The sequence below is a fragment of the Pogoniulus pusillus genome, chromosome 14 (genome assembly GCF_015220805.1).
Source record: "Pogoniulus pusillus isolate bPogPus1 chromosome 14, bPogPus1.pri, whole genome shotgun sequence".
Lineage (NCBI taxonomy): Eukaryota > Metazoa > Chordata > Aves > Piciformes > Lybiidae > Pogoniulus > Pogoniulus pusillus.
In genome coordinates, this window is record NC_087277.1 from 22,859,018 (window position 1) to 22,879,233 (window position 20,216).

At 38.3% G+C, this 20,216-nt stretch overlaps 1 protein-coding gene across 13 annotated transcripts in view; it reads right to left on the reverse strand.

Moving 5' to 3' along the window:
* RALYL (RALY RNA binding protein like) overlaps positions 1-20,216 on the reverse strand; it is a 392,319-nt gene that overhangs the window by 39,475 nt on the left and 332,628 nt on the right. For all 13 annotated transcript variants that reach the window (XR_010304865.1, XR_010304864.1, XM_064154586.1 and 10 more), the window contains one exon: positions 11,056-11,088. Coding sequence is in view for 11 of the 13 variants with exons in the window: in XM_064154586.1 (XP_064010656.1) it covers positions 11,056-11,088 (33 nt within the window). In the remaining 2 variants the exon portion in view is untranslated. The remainder of the gene's footprint in view (positions 1-11,055; positions 11,089-20,216) is intronic.

Sequence of the window (20,216 nt, forward strand, 5' to 3'; positions counted from 1 at the left end):
AATTCAAGTGCTGGTAACAGAGAAAAGACATCTATCTTTCCATGCTATGTATTAAAGTAAAAGGAGAGAAACAGTACTGTAGGACCTTGTCTGTAGATGTTGACCTTTATGGAGTAAGATGCTTAAAGGGTGGGTTTAAGGATTTAGAAAATCTTAATGTGGATCTTTCTTTATACCCATGTCTTCTTCTCTTTCTGAAATCCTAAATGAAGCTGTGGCAAAACAAAGACAACATGCTGTAGCTCCTGGGGTTGTGTCCTTCACTGTGACTACTGAGTTAACAGCCCATGGATGCAAGACATCATGTGAAACTCTTAGACGTCTGGGGTTTTAGTCTTCCTGGCTGTGAAGCAATTGTCCTGCATATGTATTGAAAAGGTTAGGAACCAACAGCAATGAAAAGATGACCTAGAAGAAAAAGAAAATATCTTCTGATTTTCCAACTGATTTCACTTGCTGTTGATTTTTTGTCCAAATAAGCTGAATGATGATGTTTCATTTGTAACAACGTGCTAAAGACTTTATACTGGGAAAGTGACCAGTACATCTCTCCAACTACACCTGTAATTGACGACACTTATGCATGCAAAAGGACAGACATAAGCTTTGGTCAGTGCTGTGATATAAAATACAGACCAGAAAATTAGCAGAGGTAATCACTGCCACAGAGATCAAGGTGTCTGCAGGGCTCTTAACCTCTTGAGAGTCATTCCTTAGCAACCCAACAACCTATGTTACGCAGACTGCAAGAAATCATTGGCATGGTGTTGAATACAAAATACTCAGCAAGTTGGAAGCAGAGAAAGGTTTAAATGAGCCTGTGAATTGGTAGAGTCAGCGGTTTCCTACTGCCTGTTTACAGTGCCATAATACTTACCCACAAACACATGCCATCTCTGCAATATTAAGAGCAGAACTGTGTGCATTATGCTGCTACTAAAACAGACGACAGTAAAAGACATTCTAATGTCCACATTGAGGCAAAGAAGAACTCATTGATAAAGTGTGTTTCTGTTAAGCAAAAGTCATGGTTCCTTTTTCTGACCTAGTATTACACAGATATTCTTGCATGAGCTTCATTGAAAATTGTGAATGTCTGAAAAATAAGGGATTCCCCATATTTTCAGATTTATGATGCTGTACATATTCTAATTTCCTATGCATTGCAGCAGTTGCAGATGCATCAGTCTGCAAATGCAAAATTATGCTCCTACAGCTTTGAAATAAACCCAAAGATACAATTTTTACTTTGTTTCTCTGATGATATTGCATATTATTACAGTTTAATCCTTCTTGTGTTCTGTGTTCTACGCCAACAAAAGATATTTATAAACTAGTGGTCACATCCTGTTTTAAGTTACTTAGCTTCAAACATTAGTGAGTAAAACTGACTTCAGTGGAGTTATTCTGATTTTAGAATAGTTAATGTAGAATAAAGCAGAAACAGCTTTTCTTGTTTTCATGGCAAAAAGAATTTCTGCCTTGTAGATAAGTTGCCCTTAGCTCATATCTGTCTTCCTTTCCACAGTACAAAGATGTATTTATAAATCATAAATGTTGACAAACCAGGCGTAATGTATCTTAATTCACTTGACAGTGCTATCACCATTTGTACCATCAACTGATTCTCTGTTGTCAGGGCTGAATAAAAATATTAAATACAGAAGCAATATCCCTTCAATCAAACTCTTTTAGGAGGCACATATCAACCTAACAGTTGCAGTGAGTATTCCAGTCATTTGTAAAATCATTTCTCTTGTCATGTAAAAATAGTGCTAGGAATTGCTCCTGTTGAGTGTGAAAGAGAATCAGTCTGAACTGACATGAAGATAAAAAAGGGGAGTGGGTGAGGCTGATTAGATGATTTGTAGGATAAGCACTGAGAGATGACAACTTTTCCTTCTTAGAAAATCAGATGGCAATGACTTTCTCAAGCTACTGAAAAAAAAGGTGGAAATTTCAGGCCACTTTCCAATGGATGGTTATCTACATGCCCCAAATACATGAATCAAACTGGTGGGCTAAGTCCCATCTTTACTTTAGAAATGATTCCATTTTCCTTAAAGCTGAGAATGTTGATAGAAATGGAAGGCAACTTCTGTTTTCCAGTTCAGGCTGCATATTCTGCAGAGAAAGAAATATTCTCCAGAGCCTGCTTTTTGCCCACATACTTACTGTCAAAAGAACAAATTTGTCAGTAATTCCTTCAACTGACAGTCTTGGAGGTTTACAGAAAAGAAAAAAAAAAGAAGTAATTGCAGAAAAGTATTTTCCATTCATTTCCATAACACAATTTTGAGTGCAAATAGGTAGCAACCAAAATTCCTAACTGCTTGTCCCAAAATGCCAAGTAGTTGAATGTAACCTACTATTTGTAAATTCCAAATACAGATATATTTTCACAGTAATTTTGTAACCATAAGTGGACAATGTATTATAATTCTGCACATTTATTCAATTAATAAGTGCAAGATAGGTATTTTTTTCATGAGGTGGAAGAGATGTATGGAGTTGGGTTTAAAAAGTACAGCAAGGAATGTAGTACTGTAAATGGAGAAATTAGAGGCTGAGAGAGCTGGGCTTGTTTAGCCTGGTGAAGAGAAGGCTCAGGGCAGACCTCATTGCTGTCTACAACTACCTGAAGGGAGGCTGTAGCCAGGTGGGGGTTAGTCTCTTCTCCCAGACAACCAGCAATAGAACAAGGGGACACAGTCTCAAGTTGTGCCAGGGGAGGTCTAGGCTGGATGTTAGGAGGAAGTTCTTCACAGAGAGAGTGATTGGCATTGGAATGGGCTGCCCGGGGAGGTGGTGGAGTCACCATCCCTGGAGGTGTTCAGGAAAAGTGTGGATGAGGCACTTAGTGCCATGGTCTAGTTGCCATGGCTAGGGCTGAGTGCTAGGTTGGACTGGATGATCTTGGAGGTCTCTTCCAACCTGGTTGATTCTATGATTCTAAAATGGAAAAAAAATTGGCAAATCTAATCTGGAAAGATACACTCTGTACAAGCAGGACATGCATAAATAAAATAGCTGACATACAGTGCTCCATTCTCCATTAAATGATCTTTCTGCAAGTACTAGGCAGAATTTATTTTTGGTATGATTAAGCTGTATGTTTTTTTGTTCTCAGACACATCCTTTTTACCCTCATCTACTCTTCCCACACAGCCTCCACCCCAGTGGGGTGTGAAGGAAAATAAGGAGGAAAATGCAAAACCCCTGTGGTCCGAGAAACGGAGAGAAAAGGAACAACAGGAATAACAATAATATGAAGTAACATACAAAGAGAGTGACACAAAACTCAACAGACATAATGCACTCAGCCAGCCAGCCCGCTGCATGTCAAACATCACCAAACCACCACCACTATCCCATGGGGTAGTCTGCTTAGGCCACCCCTCTGCTTGTATAGTGGAGATGATATCAGTATGGTTTTAATAACCCCCTGGGTGTTTTGGTTGGCTATCCTGGGTGTGGCCCCTCTCAGACTCTTGTGAAAAAATATTTGTTTTGGTTGTAAAAGACCTATAAGCTCATCAAGTCCAGCCATTATCTAACTCTACCGAGACTGGTGCTAAACCACATACTCCAGCACCACATCACTGCCTCTTTGAATCACCTTGAAGGATGGGGATTCAACCACCTCCCTGGGGAGACTGTTCTAGTGGTTGAGAACCCTTGCAGTGAAGAAGTTTCTTCTAATGTCCAACCTAAATTCCCCTAATACAACTCATCCTAGCCAAACCCTAGATAGTCAAGAATTATTTTCCCTGTGATGTACCTTGTAGGAAAAATTGTTGCACTTCAACTTTAATTTTAGGCAAAACTTCAGCAAATATTCCAAGTTGCATATACATGACCAGGTAGTTAAGTCACTGAGACACTATCCTGCAGAGGATTAAGTGCAGTTTGTGAAGCACAGGATATCAAGAACATAAAGATCAATATTCAGACTTTGAGGATCATCTGCTCTGGGAACTGTTTATATCAGCCAAATAGGCACAAGTGGCACAGGAATTTCCAATCAAAATTTAGCCCAAACAATTTGCTGTGCAGTTAAGTGATAAGTAGTAGAATCATTCCCAATAAAAAACTACTTACTGTGGCTGCAGGGACATTCTGTGCCTAACACTGTTAGCATGGCGCTTTTTAGAGACACATTAGTATCTTTTGTATGTAAAGAAACATGAGTAAATCTATTTAATATCTCCCTGACCTTTCTCCTCCTCCTGCTGAACTATTTTTCTGTTACTGAAAGTAATCTCCAATTACTTATGTTTCCCTTGGGACCATTTTATAGTAAGGTGATGACAAAGCTTTCCAGAGCCCTAACCATTTCCCAAGGTGTCCTTTAATTGTGTAGAGTGAGTATGAAATTCTTGATGTCCACATGGTATTTTGTTCTTACCACGAGAGTAATAAATCCCGCTTCTTAAATATGTATTTTAAATTCAGTGTGTTCAAAGGTATTACTGTCAAACCAGAGACCTGTGATTGATTATCCAATTTATTAGTGTACTATATACATTTCAGGCATGTCATTTAACTTGGTTTGATGAGTACAGAAGACTGTCACTGACAGGTGAAGAAATAAGTGATGGGTTTAGGCTTGAAAGTGTTCCTACAGCATTTCACTGAACAGCAGATTGACAAATTAAAATCACGGTGGTAGCACTGGAGCTGAAAGACTAACCACATAAGATTACAAAAACATCTCTGAAAACTTTATGTGCTCTTTAGAGAAGCAGTCTTAGAAGTGCTGAATGAAATAAAAAGTATAGTCCACAAACGATGAATCAGTTAAAGTGTGGCAGTGCCAGAGACCTATTTCTAGGAGATTGCAATATGTGCTTTCTTCTTCAAACTGTTAAATTTAATTCTATTTTCATCTACACTTATGTAATTTAATTATTTTGGATTGAGAAACTCAAAGTTTAAACCAGCAAAATAGTGACACGAAAAAGACCATACCTGACAGTGGCCTGAGTACAGCTTAAATATGTGTCTGGAGCTTTCCATTATATTCATTCACTGAAGACAAAAAGGATTTCTGTGCCAGGTAATTCACCTGAATGTGACTGTATTTAGCTCCAAGGAAACAGTTGTCACGTTTTGACAATTTGCCTGCAGCAGGTGGGCAATTTTCCTTAATTTATTGGTTTTGTCTGTTACAAACATAATAGTACATATTTATGCAAAAGATACTACATGTAATCACTAGAGCTCCAGGATACAGAATGCTTTTTATCCTGCTTGGGGAGCACCTGAACAAAATTTTTTTTAGTCTTGCCAGTCTTGGCAAAAATGGTTATATGTATAACAAAATTAGATAGCGATGTATTCAAACCCCCATTGATCTTAAGTAAGATAGAGCAACCATCACGGTTCTTAGACAATGACTGCCCTCCCTGGGCAGCCCATTCCAATGGCAAATCACTCTGTGAAGAACTTCCTCCCAACATCCAGCCCATACTTCCCTCCTCACAAGTCAAGACTGTGTCCCCTTGTTCTGTTGCTGGTTGCCTGGGAGAAGAGACCAGACCTTGCCTGGCTACAGCCTCCCTTCAGCTAGTTTTAGACAGCAATGAGGTCGCCTCTGATCCTCCTCTTCCTAGAATTTTCCTACAATTACTAATTCCCTAGAATTTACTAATAGAAAATTCCCCTAGAAATCACTGTTTTCCTAGAATTACTAATTTCCTAGCATTACTAATGAAAGAGCAGTCTTGGACGACAGAAATAGCAGAGAGGATGTAAAAGGGAAAAGTAAATAGACTAATCAGAAGAGGAAAAAAGTGATCTCATGCTCAGCATGCTGTCTTTCTCAATTATGAAGCACGTTGTTAGTGCTGTTATTGAGGTCGGAGAGGGAAAAGGAATTTATTAAGGTGCATATTGGTGGAATTTATTGGTTAAAACAGTCTGTTTTCTATACAACATACATTTTTCTCAGTGTATTAAAATGTAAGTGATGGAGAATGAAGTAGTTCAGGAAAACAGTGGAACCATAAGATAGCTCCTTATACTGCAGACGACTCAAAAATGCATAATCTGAGATCTTGACACACTGAATCGTGACACAAAAACATTGACAAATGTATTAACAGCTGTGGACCAACATTGAGGCTTTGTAATCTCTTTTTCAGAAGTATCTTCAAGCAAAAAATAATTTTATAAAAGTATTAAACAGTGAAATTCATCCACTGTTTGAGAGTATAGCTTCTCAGTATCTTCCACATAAACATACCCAGATTCCCATATATGTTGTCATTCCTCAACTCCCTCCTGCCTCTTTCAGGGCTGCTCTGGCAGCCTCACCGTGCACAGAGCCCTTGCAGTTCCCTGCCTTCTGCTTCTCCCTGCAGGCTAAACCTCACACATAATTAAAGAGTTGGTACCCTCTGCAAATGCAGGAGACCTGCTGCTGCCTATGTGACACAGCTTGAGTGGATTTAAGCATGAGGAATGACTGCCTGTCTATAAACAATGGAATTAAATAATTGTGAAGTGTGTTCAATCCTCCTACATTTTTGTGAAAACACAGCACCTGAATACCTGTCTTGAATGTGAGAGTGATAAGATTATGTTTGGGTTGGTAGTCTCATTGCTTTCCTAACAGTGTAAAATGCATCAAATACTTCCTCTACCTTTTTATGTTTCTCCTCTGTTGAAAGAAAATAATTTTCTTATCTCTCTTCAAAAGCTGGATTGAAGCAGTAGGAATAGTGTTCTGCTCCTTCCAGTAGAGCTATCTGATAATCAGGATGGGATTCAAGCATTTATGATATTTGTTGTACAGAGGATGACATATGGCTACATTCTGGTTTCTACTTTACAACCAATTGTCTGTTAAAAGAGACCCCCTACAAAACCTTACTGTGAACTGAAAGAATGTGCATATTTTGGAAGTCAACTGAATGCTATCAGAGCCTGCAAGAACTAGGATTTTCTTTTAACTATTTAGTCAGAATGAGATCCCTCAAAGAGATGGTTAAGCATGGATTTTCCTACACATATTCTGCAACATAAGCCTTAGAGGAAAGAAAACACTACTGAGCAAGAGGAGGAAACATCAGTGACAAATACCAGCTGTTAGATGTTTCTCAGAACAGTTCTGCCAGAAGAAAATTAAGGCTATTTGTGTTCTGGAAGGGGTTCCTAAAGCCAAGTCCACTGAAGTTCCTCCATCTCTTGTAAAAGTATCTGTGACAAAGATACTATGATTAAGCTGTGATTTGGAAAAACACAGCTTTCCAGTATTTTCTATTATCATATACTTCCTGGAAACAGGACCTTGGTAAGGAAAGTTCATGCAAGTCTCTGTCTTTTTTTTTTTTTTTTTTTTTTTTTTTTTTTTTTTTAACTGAGAATGAAAAAAGTAGCATTTAGTGCAAATTCCACTTGTGTTTCTATTCTTTCACCCATGGCAGACAACTATTCACCACATAATCACAGAATTATTCAAGTTGGAAAAGCCTTATGTCTCTCTCTGGGCTTTCCACCTAAATTTAAACTGTTATTAGCAAACCAGTCCTAAAGAAAAGAGTGAAAAGGTCAGTGGTTTGTATTGTTGGGCTTTTTTTCACATGAACAGAAGAGAAATAGATTGAATCTCAACTGACAAACAGGTGTACAAAACACATGCCTTTTCAAAGACAATCTCACTGAAGAGCTATCACCTATCCAGAAATAATGCCATTCCCTGCAGTTGGCAGTAGATGAATCTAAGTTCTCACTAGCCTCAGAAAAGAACAGCTCTGTTTCTTATTCTCTCTGTGTCTTTTGATGTCATATTATTGAATGACATCTAATGAATACAACATATATGGATGTTTTGAACTTTGACAAACTTATTAGTTGCTGTGATGGGTTTTCTACTGTTGCATGTGCAAAAGCCTTGATGCTGTTATGAGGTTACATGGAAGTACAGTTACACACAAGAACAACTCAAGGAATTTCTGCTGTGGAAGAGAGTTACAAATCATTATGGTCTTGGTTGGCCATATAATACTATTACAGGTTTTATAAGATGCTGCAATGGCTGTCTTACAAAATGAGTTTTGAATTACAGGGCTCCAACTGATGATCAATTACAAATCTGTATATAGTACTATCTGGAATTTAGCAAGGGCTAAACATTTACATGCACACAGTTGCCATGAATCAGCTGCTGTGAAATAGCTGGGTGAGTGGTTAGTAACTCTAATCACTCTAATAATTCAGAGGGAATGATAACAGTTTAGTTAAGGGCACAGTTGTGCATCATCATTGAGAACAACATGCCAAATATGAAGACTGAATGTGGAGAATAAAAATCTGTTGGCAATTTAAAAATATGGAGTGGGGTTTTTTTTTTTTTTGTTTGTTTGGTTTTTTTTTTTTTTTTTTTGTTTTTTGTTTAACCCTGCACAAACATGAATGCTGTGTAACAGAGGAAAGAAAATCCAGACAACTCTTTGTCCTGCTTGGGTTTAATATAGACACAAGACTCCAGAAGTTTGGAAATAGCATCTGTGAGGAGAAGCACTCTGTGCATCTACAGGCTAATACTCAACATTCAGCAACGTTAGATGTTTCAGTCTTCCCTAAGAATTTTATTTCCACCTCTAAGAGACAAAGGAAGAAAGCAGGTACCTCAAATTCAACTTTGTGTTGTCTCTCGAAATCATAACATCAAATTTAGACACTCTGGCCTGAACAGCTAGTACACTGTTTTCTCCCTGCATTTGAGACAAAAACTACAAACAACAAGAAGTGGGGCCTCCTCCTCCCTGTAGCTGCCTGCTTTCAGAGAGAGGGGAAACAATGTGCTGTTTGATGAGCCACTTTTCTTTTGTGAAATCTCTCATGGGAAGGCAGCAGCTCTGCACATACATGCAGATTTCTACCAACTGTATCAGTCCTGAGCTTTTAGGCTGACATACTGCATGCTCCTTTTCTTCCCAAATAGAATTAACAACAGTAAAGTACCAAGAAGTTGTAAGTTGGCAGAATGAAAGAGCATAATTGGAACCTACAAGGCAATGTAATGAAGATATGGAAACAAATCTCTGCTGCAGAAGGCAGATGAATGAAAGGCTGGTGTTCAGGATCAAATTATGTGTAGGCAAACTGAAGTAATTAATATTGAACCAACTCTGGCTGCAAAAGGCATTAAAAGCACTCATCTGTTAGTCCAAGTAAGGTTGAGTCAGCATTTCTTCTGCAAATATTTACTGTATTCTAAAAGCCTGGTGGTTGCAGCTGTTGGTTTGGGTTAAAACCGTAGATACAGATCTTGGCACAAGATTCTTTGAACAAGTGATCCCTTCCAATTACTCTGGGACTAGGAAGAAGTGTCTCTTTGTAACAAGGAGGTGGGATGCTCTGCTTGAAGCCCTCCTCCGAGGTGAAGAAAATACAGCAGTAAAAGGCAAAGAGGAAGAGACTAAATTTTATATCCTTAGCACTATGAACTTGCAAAAAAAAAAAGAAAATAATTCAAGGGCATTACAGGCAAACTTTTGGGAAGTGGCTAAGTCTGTTCACTCAGGCTAGACTTCCCAAGAGGAATCCAGTTTAGCGACAAAGCAATATACAATGGCTACCTGAAGGTAAAGTAGCCACCAACATGGAAACAAAATCCAACCCCAAACATATGCATAATGCTTCCTCCTAGGTAGGGATCCTCAAATATCCTAAAAATGCCAGACAATTTCTTCAGGTCATGACAAGAACTACAGAAGCAGGATTTATTATTTTGTGGCAATTGTTATCAATTTCCATCATTGCTGTATTTATGCTTCCTGGATTTTTATACTCTGAAGTTTGCTTCTCCACCACAATGGCATGTAATTTCTTTTTTAATCTTAAAGCTTAGATTTTCAGGTTAGCACCTGATTAAATGAGTGGATGCCTCAGAAAAGCTCAATAGGACAAGTTAGAAAGCAAGCACCCCACACCTTTCAGTTTGACCAGCATTTGACTTATTTTTCCCATAATTTTGACTTGTTCCAAAGAATAAATAGCAAGTAATGAATTAAAAATATACTTAAAGAGAGAAAAATATTTTATGCTACAGAAGCTGAGACAGATCTTGAACTTGGTTGTGCTATTTTGTTGCATTTCTCTGTTCATAACAGTTTTGTGTTTGCTAACTTCAATTCACACTGCAGAACTTGAAGGAGGTTGTTTTATCTGAAGTTAATAAAACAATTTGGAAGCTACAGATAAGTAAATGGTAGAATTAACATGTCAATTGCATAGGATCTTTTGTCTGCAGTTTATGTTCTTTGTATCATGAAGCATGGTGTTGTGAGCAAAAAAATAAGTGAATAAAGAGAAAAAGAATACAGACTTCTGTAGAGAAAGAGAGTAAGAATGTTAGGAAACTTAGGAGAGTTTTAAAGAAAGGAGTTCAAAGGAAAAACAATGAAAAGTGGACTTCTACCTCAGAAGTAAAATACAGACACTTACATTGAGTATATATAATGGTTTACATTTTATGAAAGACACTATTTTTCAGCACATGTCACATTTCAAAACAAGCTTTTAGAAAGATTGGTTAACCACTGTAATATAGAGATCATATTCCCGTTTAAGCAGACATGAATTTATGAAGACAATAGCCACAACATGAATCAGTGGAGTAATCTATAATTAGGCTACAAAGTATTCCTTTTATTGAAGTACCACAATATTCTTATTTTAAAAGAAACTATCAAGGGTCTCCTAAAAATGCCTTAGACGGGGGACTTAGATATTTGAAATGTTTTCTTACTGAAAGATCAGTGAAAACCAACTAATAAGCCAGCTACCTTTCAATGCAATGTTTAACTTCTACATCTTTTACTACAAATTTTGTTAGTCAATAGAGGCAAAACCATATTCCTTAGTGTTCTTAAGAAGTGAGATATCCAGAACTGCTGACTTTATTGACCAGTAACTGTTTCTTCTAAACTTATAGTCAACAACCATAATGTTGACACAGGATGTTTATGCTCTACATAATGCTAATTGCATTGTATGATGCTTGAATACATAAATATGTCTGGAAATATACATAATCCTACTTACCCAACGGACAGAAAAGGCTCCTTTGATTCAAGTCTGTCAAGGGAATAAGAGAAATGTTAAATATGCTTATTTATTGTATTTCAGAACATATAACAATGATATTAAAACAGTTACAAAGTTTCCTTGGTGATCAATACAGAAATTAACAACAGTAGAAGCGCCTGATACATTATATTAGGAGCTTAACTCCCATTTACCTAACTGAGCTTTGGTTTAGAAATAAACTATTTACAGAGTGGCACATCTTGACCCTTTAAAATTCACAGATGCAGATGACTGGTGAAGGTACTTAGCAGGTCTAGAGTGAACAAATAATACTTTGTCCTTTGATTTTTTTCATGGGTTTCTTCTTGATGGCCATGATTTAGATTTTTAATTTTAATTATTTTTTTTTACTCTTTAAATGTAAAATCCAGTATGGGTGCAAGAACTTTTCTTGAGGGCTTCCACACGTTTTGTTCACTTTCCAACATCCTCTCTGTTTATATGACATGGTCAGTTCTTTATCATGAGACCTTCTGACACAATCCAACCTTGTGCTGGAGCTGGATGCCGCTAGTTTGGTAGACCCAGAATCATGCCCTGATCTAAAATCGACTGCTAAAGTCTTGTTCTCCAACTCCCTGCTGTTGCTGCACTCTTGGTCAGGACCTGTGTTACTACAACAATGGCAGGAGACTCTTCTATTAGTAGCTTCCAGTCATCCAGGACAGATTTAAAAATCTCTGCCTATGTCATAGCATCATAAAAGTCGTAGAATCAGAATCATAGAATCAAACAGGTTGGAAAAGACCTCCAAGGTCATCCAGTCCAACCTAGCACCCAGTCCTATCCAGTCAACTAGACCATGGCACTAAGTGCCTCATCCAGTCTCCTCTTGAACACCTCCAGGCACGGTGCCTCCACCACCTCCCTGGGCAGCCCATTCCAATGCCAATCACTCTCTCTGCAAAGAGCTTCCTCCTAACATCCAGCCTCTACCTCTGCCGGCACAACTTGAGACTGTGTCCCCTTGTTCTGTTGCAGGTTGCCTGGCAGAAGAGACCAACCCCCACCTGACCTACAACCTCATTTCAGGTAGTTGTAGAGAGCAATGAGGTCCCCCCTGAGCCTCCTCTTCTGCACACCCCCAGCTCCCTCAGCCTCTCCTCACAGGGCTGTGTTCCAGGCCCCTCACCAGCTTCATTGCCCTTCTCTGGACACGTTCCAGCATCTCAACATCTTTCTTGAATTGAGGAGCCCAGAACTGGACACAGTTGAGTACAGGGGAAGAATAACCTCCCTCATTCCTACTAGCCACACTATTCCTGATACAGGCCAGGATGCCATTGGCTTTCTTGGCCACCTGGGCACACTGCTGGTTCATGTCATTGTACTGTACAATGTACGGTACTGTACTCCAGTAGACAGTAATTTTAATTTTGTAGTGCATCCTGGCTGCAATGAGTTTACTAATATCAGCTGCCTGTTAGGACCATTAGTGTGTGACTTTAGGGTTCTTTATAAATGTAATTAAAGCAAATTCACAACTCAGTTCTTTTGAGAAGATATATAGCATGCAAATGGTGCAGAAGTTGTTTGTTGTGCTAATTTTCTCTGATTACTGTGTTAGGAAGAACAGCAAATAATAAATCCAGGTACTTAATGTCTCTTCATAGACTTTAAGAAAAATGTTTCTTACAAAGCAAAGTATGTCACATCTGGAACTGAACATTATGTCCCCTCCCATCTAAAACAAATGTTTGAAATAGAACTGTAAACAGGACTAGTTGTGAACAATACTATAAATACTTAATGTTTAAAAACCTTTCAAACAAGTCTTTGTAGAAAACCCAAGTAGTACACTTGCATTTACCAGCAATTTAGCAAAGTTTTTTCCCACAAACCTGACAAACCCTTTGACCAGTCCAGCTATTGACATCAATCATGAAGGGTATTAACAAAAAGTGAATTTATTGCTGTGCTTTTGAGAGGATAATTTTGTCTTGAATTGAAAAATATTGTATGTCATCCTTTGGCAAATCATTTACTACTTCTTTTACAGAACCACTTTGGAGCCTCTCTTCACTTACAATGTCATCTTCCTGTGTACTTTAAACTTAATTTCCTGGGATTAGATTTCCATCAGTGCTAAGAACAACTTGCATAGGACACAAGGAAAGGTCAAAATGTACCGAAAATGTTGTAACTTTTCTGTTATACTCAGGCTACATCTCGTTCTTCCATTTCTTTCTGAGATTATGATCCATATGGAAAAGAGGAAGATAGGATCACTGATGGCCATGCATACACCTGGAAGCACAGAGGAAGGCCAAATCTGTGTGTACCCTTCTCCAGGGGAATCCCAGTGCTGTTGCAAATGCTTTCCCTCTCATACTGCCATGTTTCACAGCTTCATAAGCACCAAAAAGATGCTTTGATTGGCATCCTCAGTGCTGTGGCAGCACTGCCAGAGAACAAGCAACTGATGGGGTCCTTACTATGCAGAGTTAGATTCCTCTCCTGCAAGGTCTGTGCAGCCACCATACCAGCTTCACAGACCAGTTTTTCCTGCTGTGGATCACATCACTACAGGGAAACACCTGCACCATCTTTACAGTTTCTCTTTTGTGCATGAGGAAAAGTCAAAGAGTATTACAGATTTGCTTTCTTTTTTTCTGCTAATGAAGTAAACCAGGACTGAGAACTACTCAGTATTTGGCTCAGGAGATTGAATATAAATGATCAAGAACAAAAGCCTCAGGACATATGTACATACTTCATAATACAGAAATATTGTAATGAAGAGACACCTGGCACTATCCTGATGGAGGACATCTGGTGGATTTTACTTGGAAATTAAAAGTGTTTGATAGGATGCCCTGTAGACAAAATACTGCAATTAAAAATCTATTTGAAATCCATTCTCAAGATGAAATTCAATTTGATTTAAATAGGGCTGCCCTCAATCTGACCCTGTCTCTAGTAAATTTGACTAAGTGGTTTTAGATCATTTGCTGCACTGCTTTAAATTAGTTCTAGTGTTCCTCATACTAAGGGGATACAATTACCTGTTGGCCTTTTTTTTAAATTGGTAGTTCAGTATATGGCAAATGGATTACAAAAGTTTGAAAACGGCAAAACCATGTTAAATAACTGTCCTTATTGATGATGTTTATCAATATATATTAGAGATTTTTTACCTTTCTTTTCTGGTCTGCAGCACACCAAATTGCTCAGACTTTTGAGAAAGTCTTGTAAAATTAAATCAGAAGGAATAATACTGATAACGTATGGGAAAGGTTGTTATAAAGCTGCAGGAAAAAAATAAACAAGAATTTTCTTTCCTGAAAAATTATGTTGAACATGTGAGAAATACTGTGACAATATATGTTTTAATAAAGTAAGAATGGTAATGAAGATGGAGTGATGATGATTTTCCTCCCTCTCCTTCCTGAAATGATTTTCCAATCAGAAGGTTTCAGTTCGCCAAAATGTCAAAGCAATATCTCAGCTTGGACAGGAGGGAAGCAGACTAATCAGTATCATGAGAGGGACTGCAGATAGGTTGTGCATCCCTTTAATCCCGAGCTGAGGCTTTCTCATAGGTCTGCCTTTATCTACACACAATGGATAGGTTTTTGCAGAATCAAAAAAAAAAAAAAAAAAGAACTTTCACACTACGTAAATGGCTCAGGTAAAATCAGTTACTATAAAGTAATGTGCTAGTTTGAAGCAGGGTAGAATGCTTTGGTAAGAAAAACTAGACCATAGGCTGTGAAAAGGAAAGCAATGGTAATGTCTCCTTCCCTCAGAGTCTCGCTCAAGAAGAATGTAAACATTAGATAACACTCTCGCCATTTTCTCTTCACTTTCGGGCTGGGCTTTGACTGAGCTGCATCTCCCTAACCTCTCCTGCCACTCACCTTTGCTTCCTAACCACTTGGCTGAACCTCTATTCTTCCTTAGGACTGGGATAAGGCTGAGAGGGGCAGGGGGAAGGTGCAGTGGTGGTTGAGAGCCCCTCCTGGGGACTCAGGTTTCTAGGAGGGCAGTTGTGTTTCTGTATTACCTTTTACTTTGTATATTTCTGTATATAACTGTATATATTGTAAATATCTGCTTGTATATTGTGCTAGCTGTAAATAAATAGCTCCATTTATATTCCCAGAGTCCGGCTGAGTCTAGTGGGGTGCTTCTAAAGTGTGTGTGGGGGGGCAGGGTACACCTAAACCACCACAAGTAATCAGGTACAGACAATTAATTTATACTCATTTATACTCAGAATTAGGGTAGAAGCTCATTGTGTCTTCTGAAACTTCCATAGATATCATTACAAACATTTGCAAGTTTCATTAGGATGCACTATCATATTCTGGACTAAATAAACATTATACCAGCTGTACAGGAGATCTGTCAGAATGTTTCACAAGTGGAGGATATGGAGAAATAATTTACAGCTTTATGTCAACTTTTACAGATATTCTTAAACAATGTAGAAACTTGCACTTCAGATTGGTGGTTGCCACTGCAATTGATGACTCTGGTTAGAAAAAAAACCCCACAAATTATACTGTTTTCATCACTACTCCATAATAGCAAAAGCTGTATCAACAGGAAAAATATAAGAGTGCTCTCAGGAAGATCTATTCCACTGAGCTACAAAATGCTTTTGTTATTTATTGAAACATTAAAATTCTAGTACAGAATAAAATACATTCTTCAAACCATGGATGGAAACTGGAGTGCTGCAAACTCAGAATGTCATTTCTCAGTGTAAACTTACTCTGTGTGATATCTTATTTAGGGGATAGAAAAAAAGACTGATAATAGGTAAGAATTAGCCTGATTTTTAAAGCCTTTAATATTGCCTTATGTGAAAACCTCCTATTCAAGCTGGGAAAATATGATCTAATTCCTTGAAAATTACTCCTGGGGAGATTCTAATTGGGCACAAAAGGACATTTTTGCACAATGAGAGAGAGAAAAAAACATATATATTCCTTTGAGAATAAATTCCTTAGGGGAGATTTTTACAGATGTATGTTGTACATGACCAAATTTATTGAGTTTCCCAGCAAAATCTCAATCATGTTACGTTATTTGTACACATCAAATTCTTGACATAAGTACAAGTTCCAGGGGCCCTTAGGATTTATTTCCAAATGAATTAACAAGACAGATAATCCTTAACCGTCAGTTAACAGAGTGTGACTGATGAATAATCTGTTCAGAATTATCTCTAAAATTTGACAGTTGAAGAACCAAATGATTGGTAGTTTTCAATATGGGGAGGAAATGCTTTAAGGAGGTTGCCTCCTCCCTATGCTAATTTTCACAAGAGCAAGAGGCTTAGCATAAAACATAAATCAACACATGCAAATTTGGCTTTGATATACCGGTACAAATTCACACTGTCATGTTGGATACTGAGTACGCTACTGTTGTAACACATGGAATGGAAGGCTTTTAGAGTTGTGGTAGGAAGAGGAGGCATGGGGAAGAGCAGTAAAGGAAGTACTTTCCAATAATGATCGTTAATGAGTGGCCTAAATTTTAGGCAATGTCATGGTACACCAAAATACAAAATAGGCCTGAACATGTCCTGGCTTGCCCAGACACATTTTCTGCTCTCCCTCCTTCCGTTGTTGGCAGAAGCAACTGTGGGAAAGAGGACAAATAACCTGGAGTCACTGAAACTAAGGACTCTGGCCTCCCAGACTTGTTTTACTGCTGTTTACATCCTGTGGCCTTGTGCAAGGCCTATGTTTTTCCCAAATTTGGGTAAAGTAAGCTTATAGCTTCACCTAATGTGGTCAAGCTCAGCTAACTGCCATTCTGATTGGCTATTCTGTGTCCAAAGGTCCATTAGTCTTGGGCTGTACTGATAAAAAGAGATGAGCAGGTAACACAATGTGCTCTGCTGTTGTACTTTTGCTTGCTCACTACTGCTGCTACTGCTATAGTTTCTGCCTTATCGTGGTCTCTGCTTCTGGCAGCATTCTGCCTCACTGCCTCAGTGCATCCTCCCATGGTATGCTAAACTATAATCTAGCTCTGACACAAAGTAACAAGGCCTGATACTCTGAGTTTGTCTGCCTGGAAACTGCCTGCTTTGAGTTTACCAGGAACGGGTTTTAGATGCCTCCACACAATAGGCCTGCTTCACCAATGTGACAGCCCTGCCAAGACTGCACATCTGCCAAGACAAGGAGCCCTGGAAGGGACACACAAATCATCCAGAGGGGCCAGAATAAGGTGAAAGATCATCTGCCTCCTTTCCCCAGCATCCTGTGAAGCCTGGGAAGAATCAGAAGCCTCAGCTGCTAACAAGACATTGACAGAATTCCCTGGAAGTGTTTGGGTACTGTCTGAATCTGTAGCTAGCCCCGTGAGTCAGCAGCTAATTTTTGTGAGCAAATACTTAAAGCCTCTTGTAATTCACCGATAGCCTTCTGTCTCAAAGCAGAAAGGAGCTCCTTGAGTCCATCTAGTGGACAAGCAGTATAACTGATCACAAGAACCTCCTCTTCCAGTTCAATTGAGTTTAATGTTTTGTGTTATTGCTAGTTATTTGTTCTAGACCCAGTTATTCCTTTGTATAATGTTTCCATGATCATTGCAAAAGAACCTAACTATTATTAAAAAATAGTGCTTGGGGAAGGTGAGAGTTTTGAATACCGAAATAAATAAACAATATTATTTTTGAACAAAAATCCTATCTCACATCCATTAATTACCCCTCCATTACAGGCAGCAAGAAGAAAGGAAAAGACACAGCTCTAAGTCATCTGAAGATGGTATAGCAGTATAGTATTTTTAGAGAGCTAGAACTAAAAATAGTATCATGTCCACCTAACAGAATTTCAGTAGCTAGTTACCACTTGTACCTGGTTTTAATGCACTTTTCCTCTATGAAACCACACAAAGACAGTATAACCAGTGGCATGGATTCTCACAGATGAGATAAGTGTTGGTGTGGCTTGGAGAGAAATTGAGACTCTACCTATGAGCATCTTCTTACATAGTTATAGACTGCAGCTTCTTCCCACATCACCCAAGAGAGATCTTCTGAAACCAATCAGAGTGATAAGGAAGCTAAACTGGATTTAATCTGCACTGGTACACAGATCTACAGGCTGGTTCCAGTCATGAAGAAATGAATGGTCAGATTCAAAGAGGAACTCTTGCAGGGATCAAGAATAAGAATTCATTTTCCTTCAGGAAAGTACACAACTTTTACAACGTGTCCATAATGTCATCATCCCAGTGTCTTTCAAACACCTCCAGGGATGGTGATTCCAGTGCCTGATGGCCTTTTTGCTGAAGAAATTTTTTCTAATATCTAATCTAAAACTCCATTGGTGCAGCTTCAAGCTATTTCCTCTCATCCTCTCACTTGTTACCCAGGAGAAGAGACCAACCCCTACCTCACTACAACTTCCTTTGTTAGATGGAGAGAGCAGTAAGGTGTCCTCTCAGTCTCTTCTTCTTCAGGCTGATCAACTCCAGCTCAATTTGGACATGCTCAATTTGGTATCTTTGTTCAAGTAAGCAAATGAAATAAACAGGAGAATGAAAGTAACTACATGACACCATTCTCAATTTTTATTTATTTATTTGTTTTTGTCTTCCCCCCCTGTAATATGTTAATGTTGCTAAATTAAAAACATAAATCTATGCAACAAGAGATGGAATTTAAAAAAAGATATAGCAGATCTATTCAGCTATCCCCCTCAAAGTCCTATTTCTGATCTCTTTCATCATTCTTTGCATGAAATTGATGTCACCTGACCACCTCCTGCTCTAAATCAGAGAAAGAACATTCAGGTCAATACGTACAGCTCTTAAAACATTTAGAATGAGTTCATCAGGATGGGATGAACAAAACAGTGTTGACTGATCTAATGCACACAATCAATACTACTCTACTGCATGGCTACTTGTAGTCAGAAATAGATGAAGGTTAATGCAGGCATTGCCTTTCAAGATTGCAAGGGTACAGGCTTAATCTCCTTTTCCCTCAATGACACCACTAACACTTCAAAGTAGTTACAGGACAGGCACTGCTCTGATACAGCATGATTCATGTTTGTTATGCTGTTTCCTAGAAAAGCAAGACTGAAAAATACAGTGCACATTCTTATGACAACAGATATTAGAAATTGCTCATTTCTTAAGAGTCAATAAATGCACATGTGCATTTGTTGCTTTTCAGGAAAGTAGCCAATGTTTTTCCCAGAAGTTCTAGGAATGCCAGTAACATAATCCACACAAAAAAAAAAGACAATAAATTTGTGAAGTATTGTTTAAAAAATAAAGTTACATTTGACATTGTGCACCAACACCATGAAATTTCAGTCCTGGCAAGCTGGGGAACATATATTCAACAGAATACTCACAAACTAGGAGGATTCACCAGGAAATAAACTTGTGAGGTAATTTCATTGTTAGTAATTCACTGCATATTAATAGGTTCCTATTGTCCCTCTGTTTTGCACACAAGATAGCCTTCTCTGCTTTTTAATCTGGCTGAAAAACTTTTTCTTAAACTATCTTCATATTTATTCTTCTGATATTATTCACATGATAATAAAATATAAAGCAAATTACAGCCCCTCATTTAACCAGCTTTCTTCATTCATTCACAGAATACTAAATCTGCAGCCCAGCATTGTATTTCTCTTGCTATTTGCAAGGCCCCTAATCTGCACCCTTGCAGTACATCAGCATCTCCCATACCACATTGCTGCCTCCTATGCAATCAAAGGTGCTGTATTATGTGAGAACTAATGCCTAATTATGAGACCAGTAACCAGTGATCAGAAGCACAGATTTCCCCTGTATCTCTGATTGCTGCTGCAATTAAGGGTATACTAAATTCCTGAGAATGAAAAAGTCCTGCTGTTCATTTGTGATGACAAAGCTTCTTCTGTGTCATGAAGTCTATGCCCTTACTTTAAAGACCTCTACAAAGTCAGTAAGACAGTAACCAAAGAACAGTGGTTACAAAACCAGGTGCTATTTCTATGGTGCCTGCTCCACTAGAATTCAAATGTGAGAAAAAATATCTCTGCATCTGTTTCTGGTTATTGTATATATATTTTTAATATGCTGTCAATACTATCTCTTTTCCTTTTAAGCCAACTGAAACATACCTGAGTATTTACAGAAAACATCAT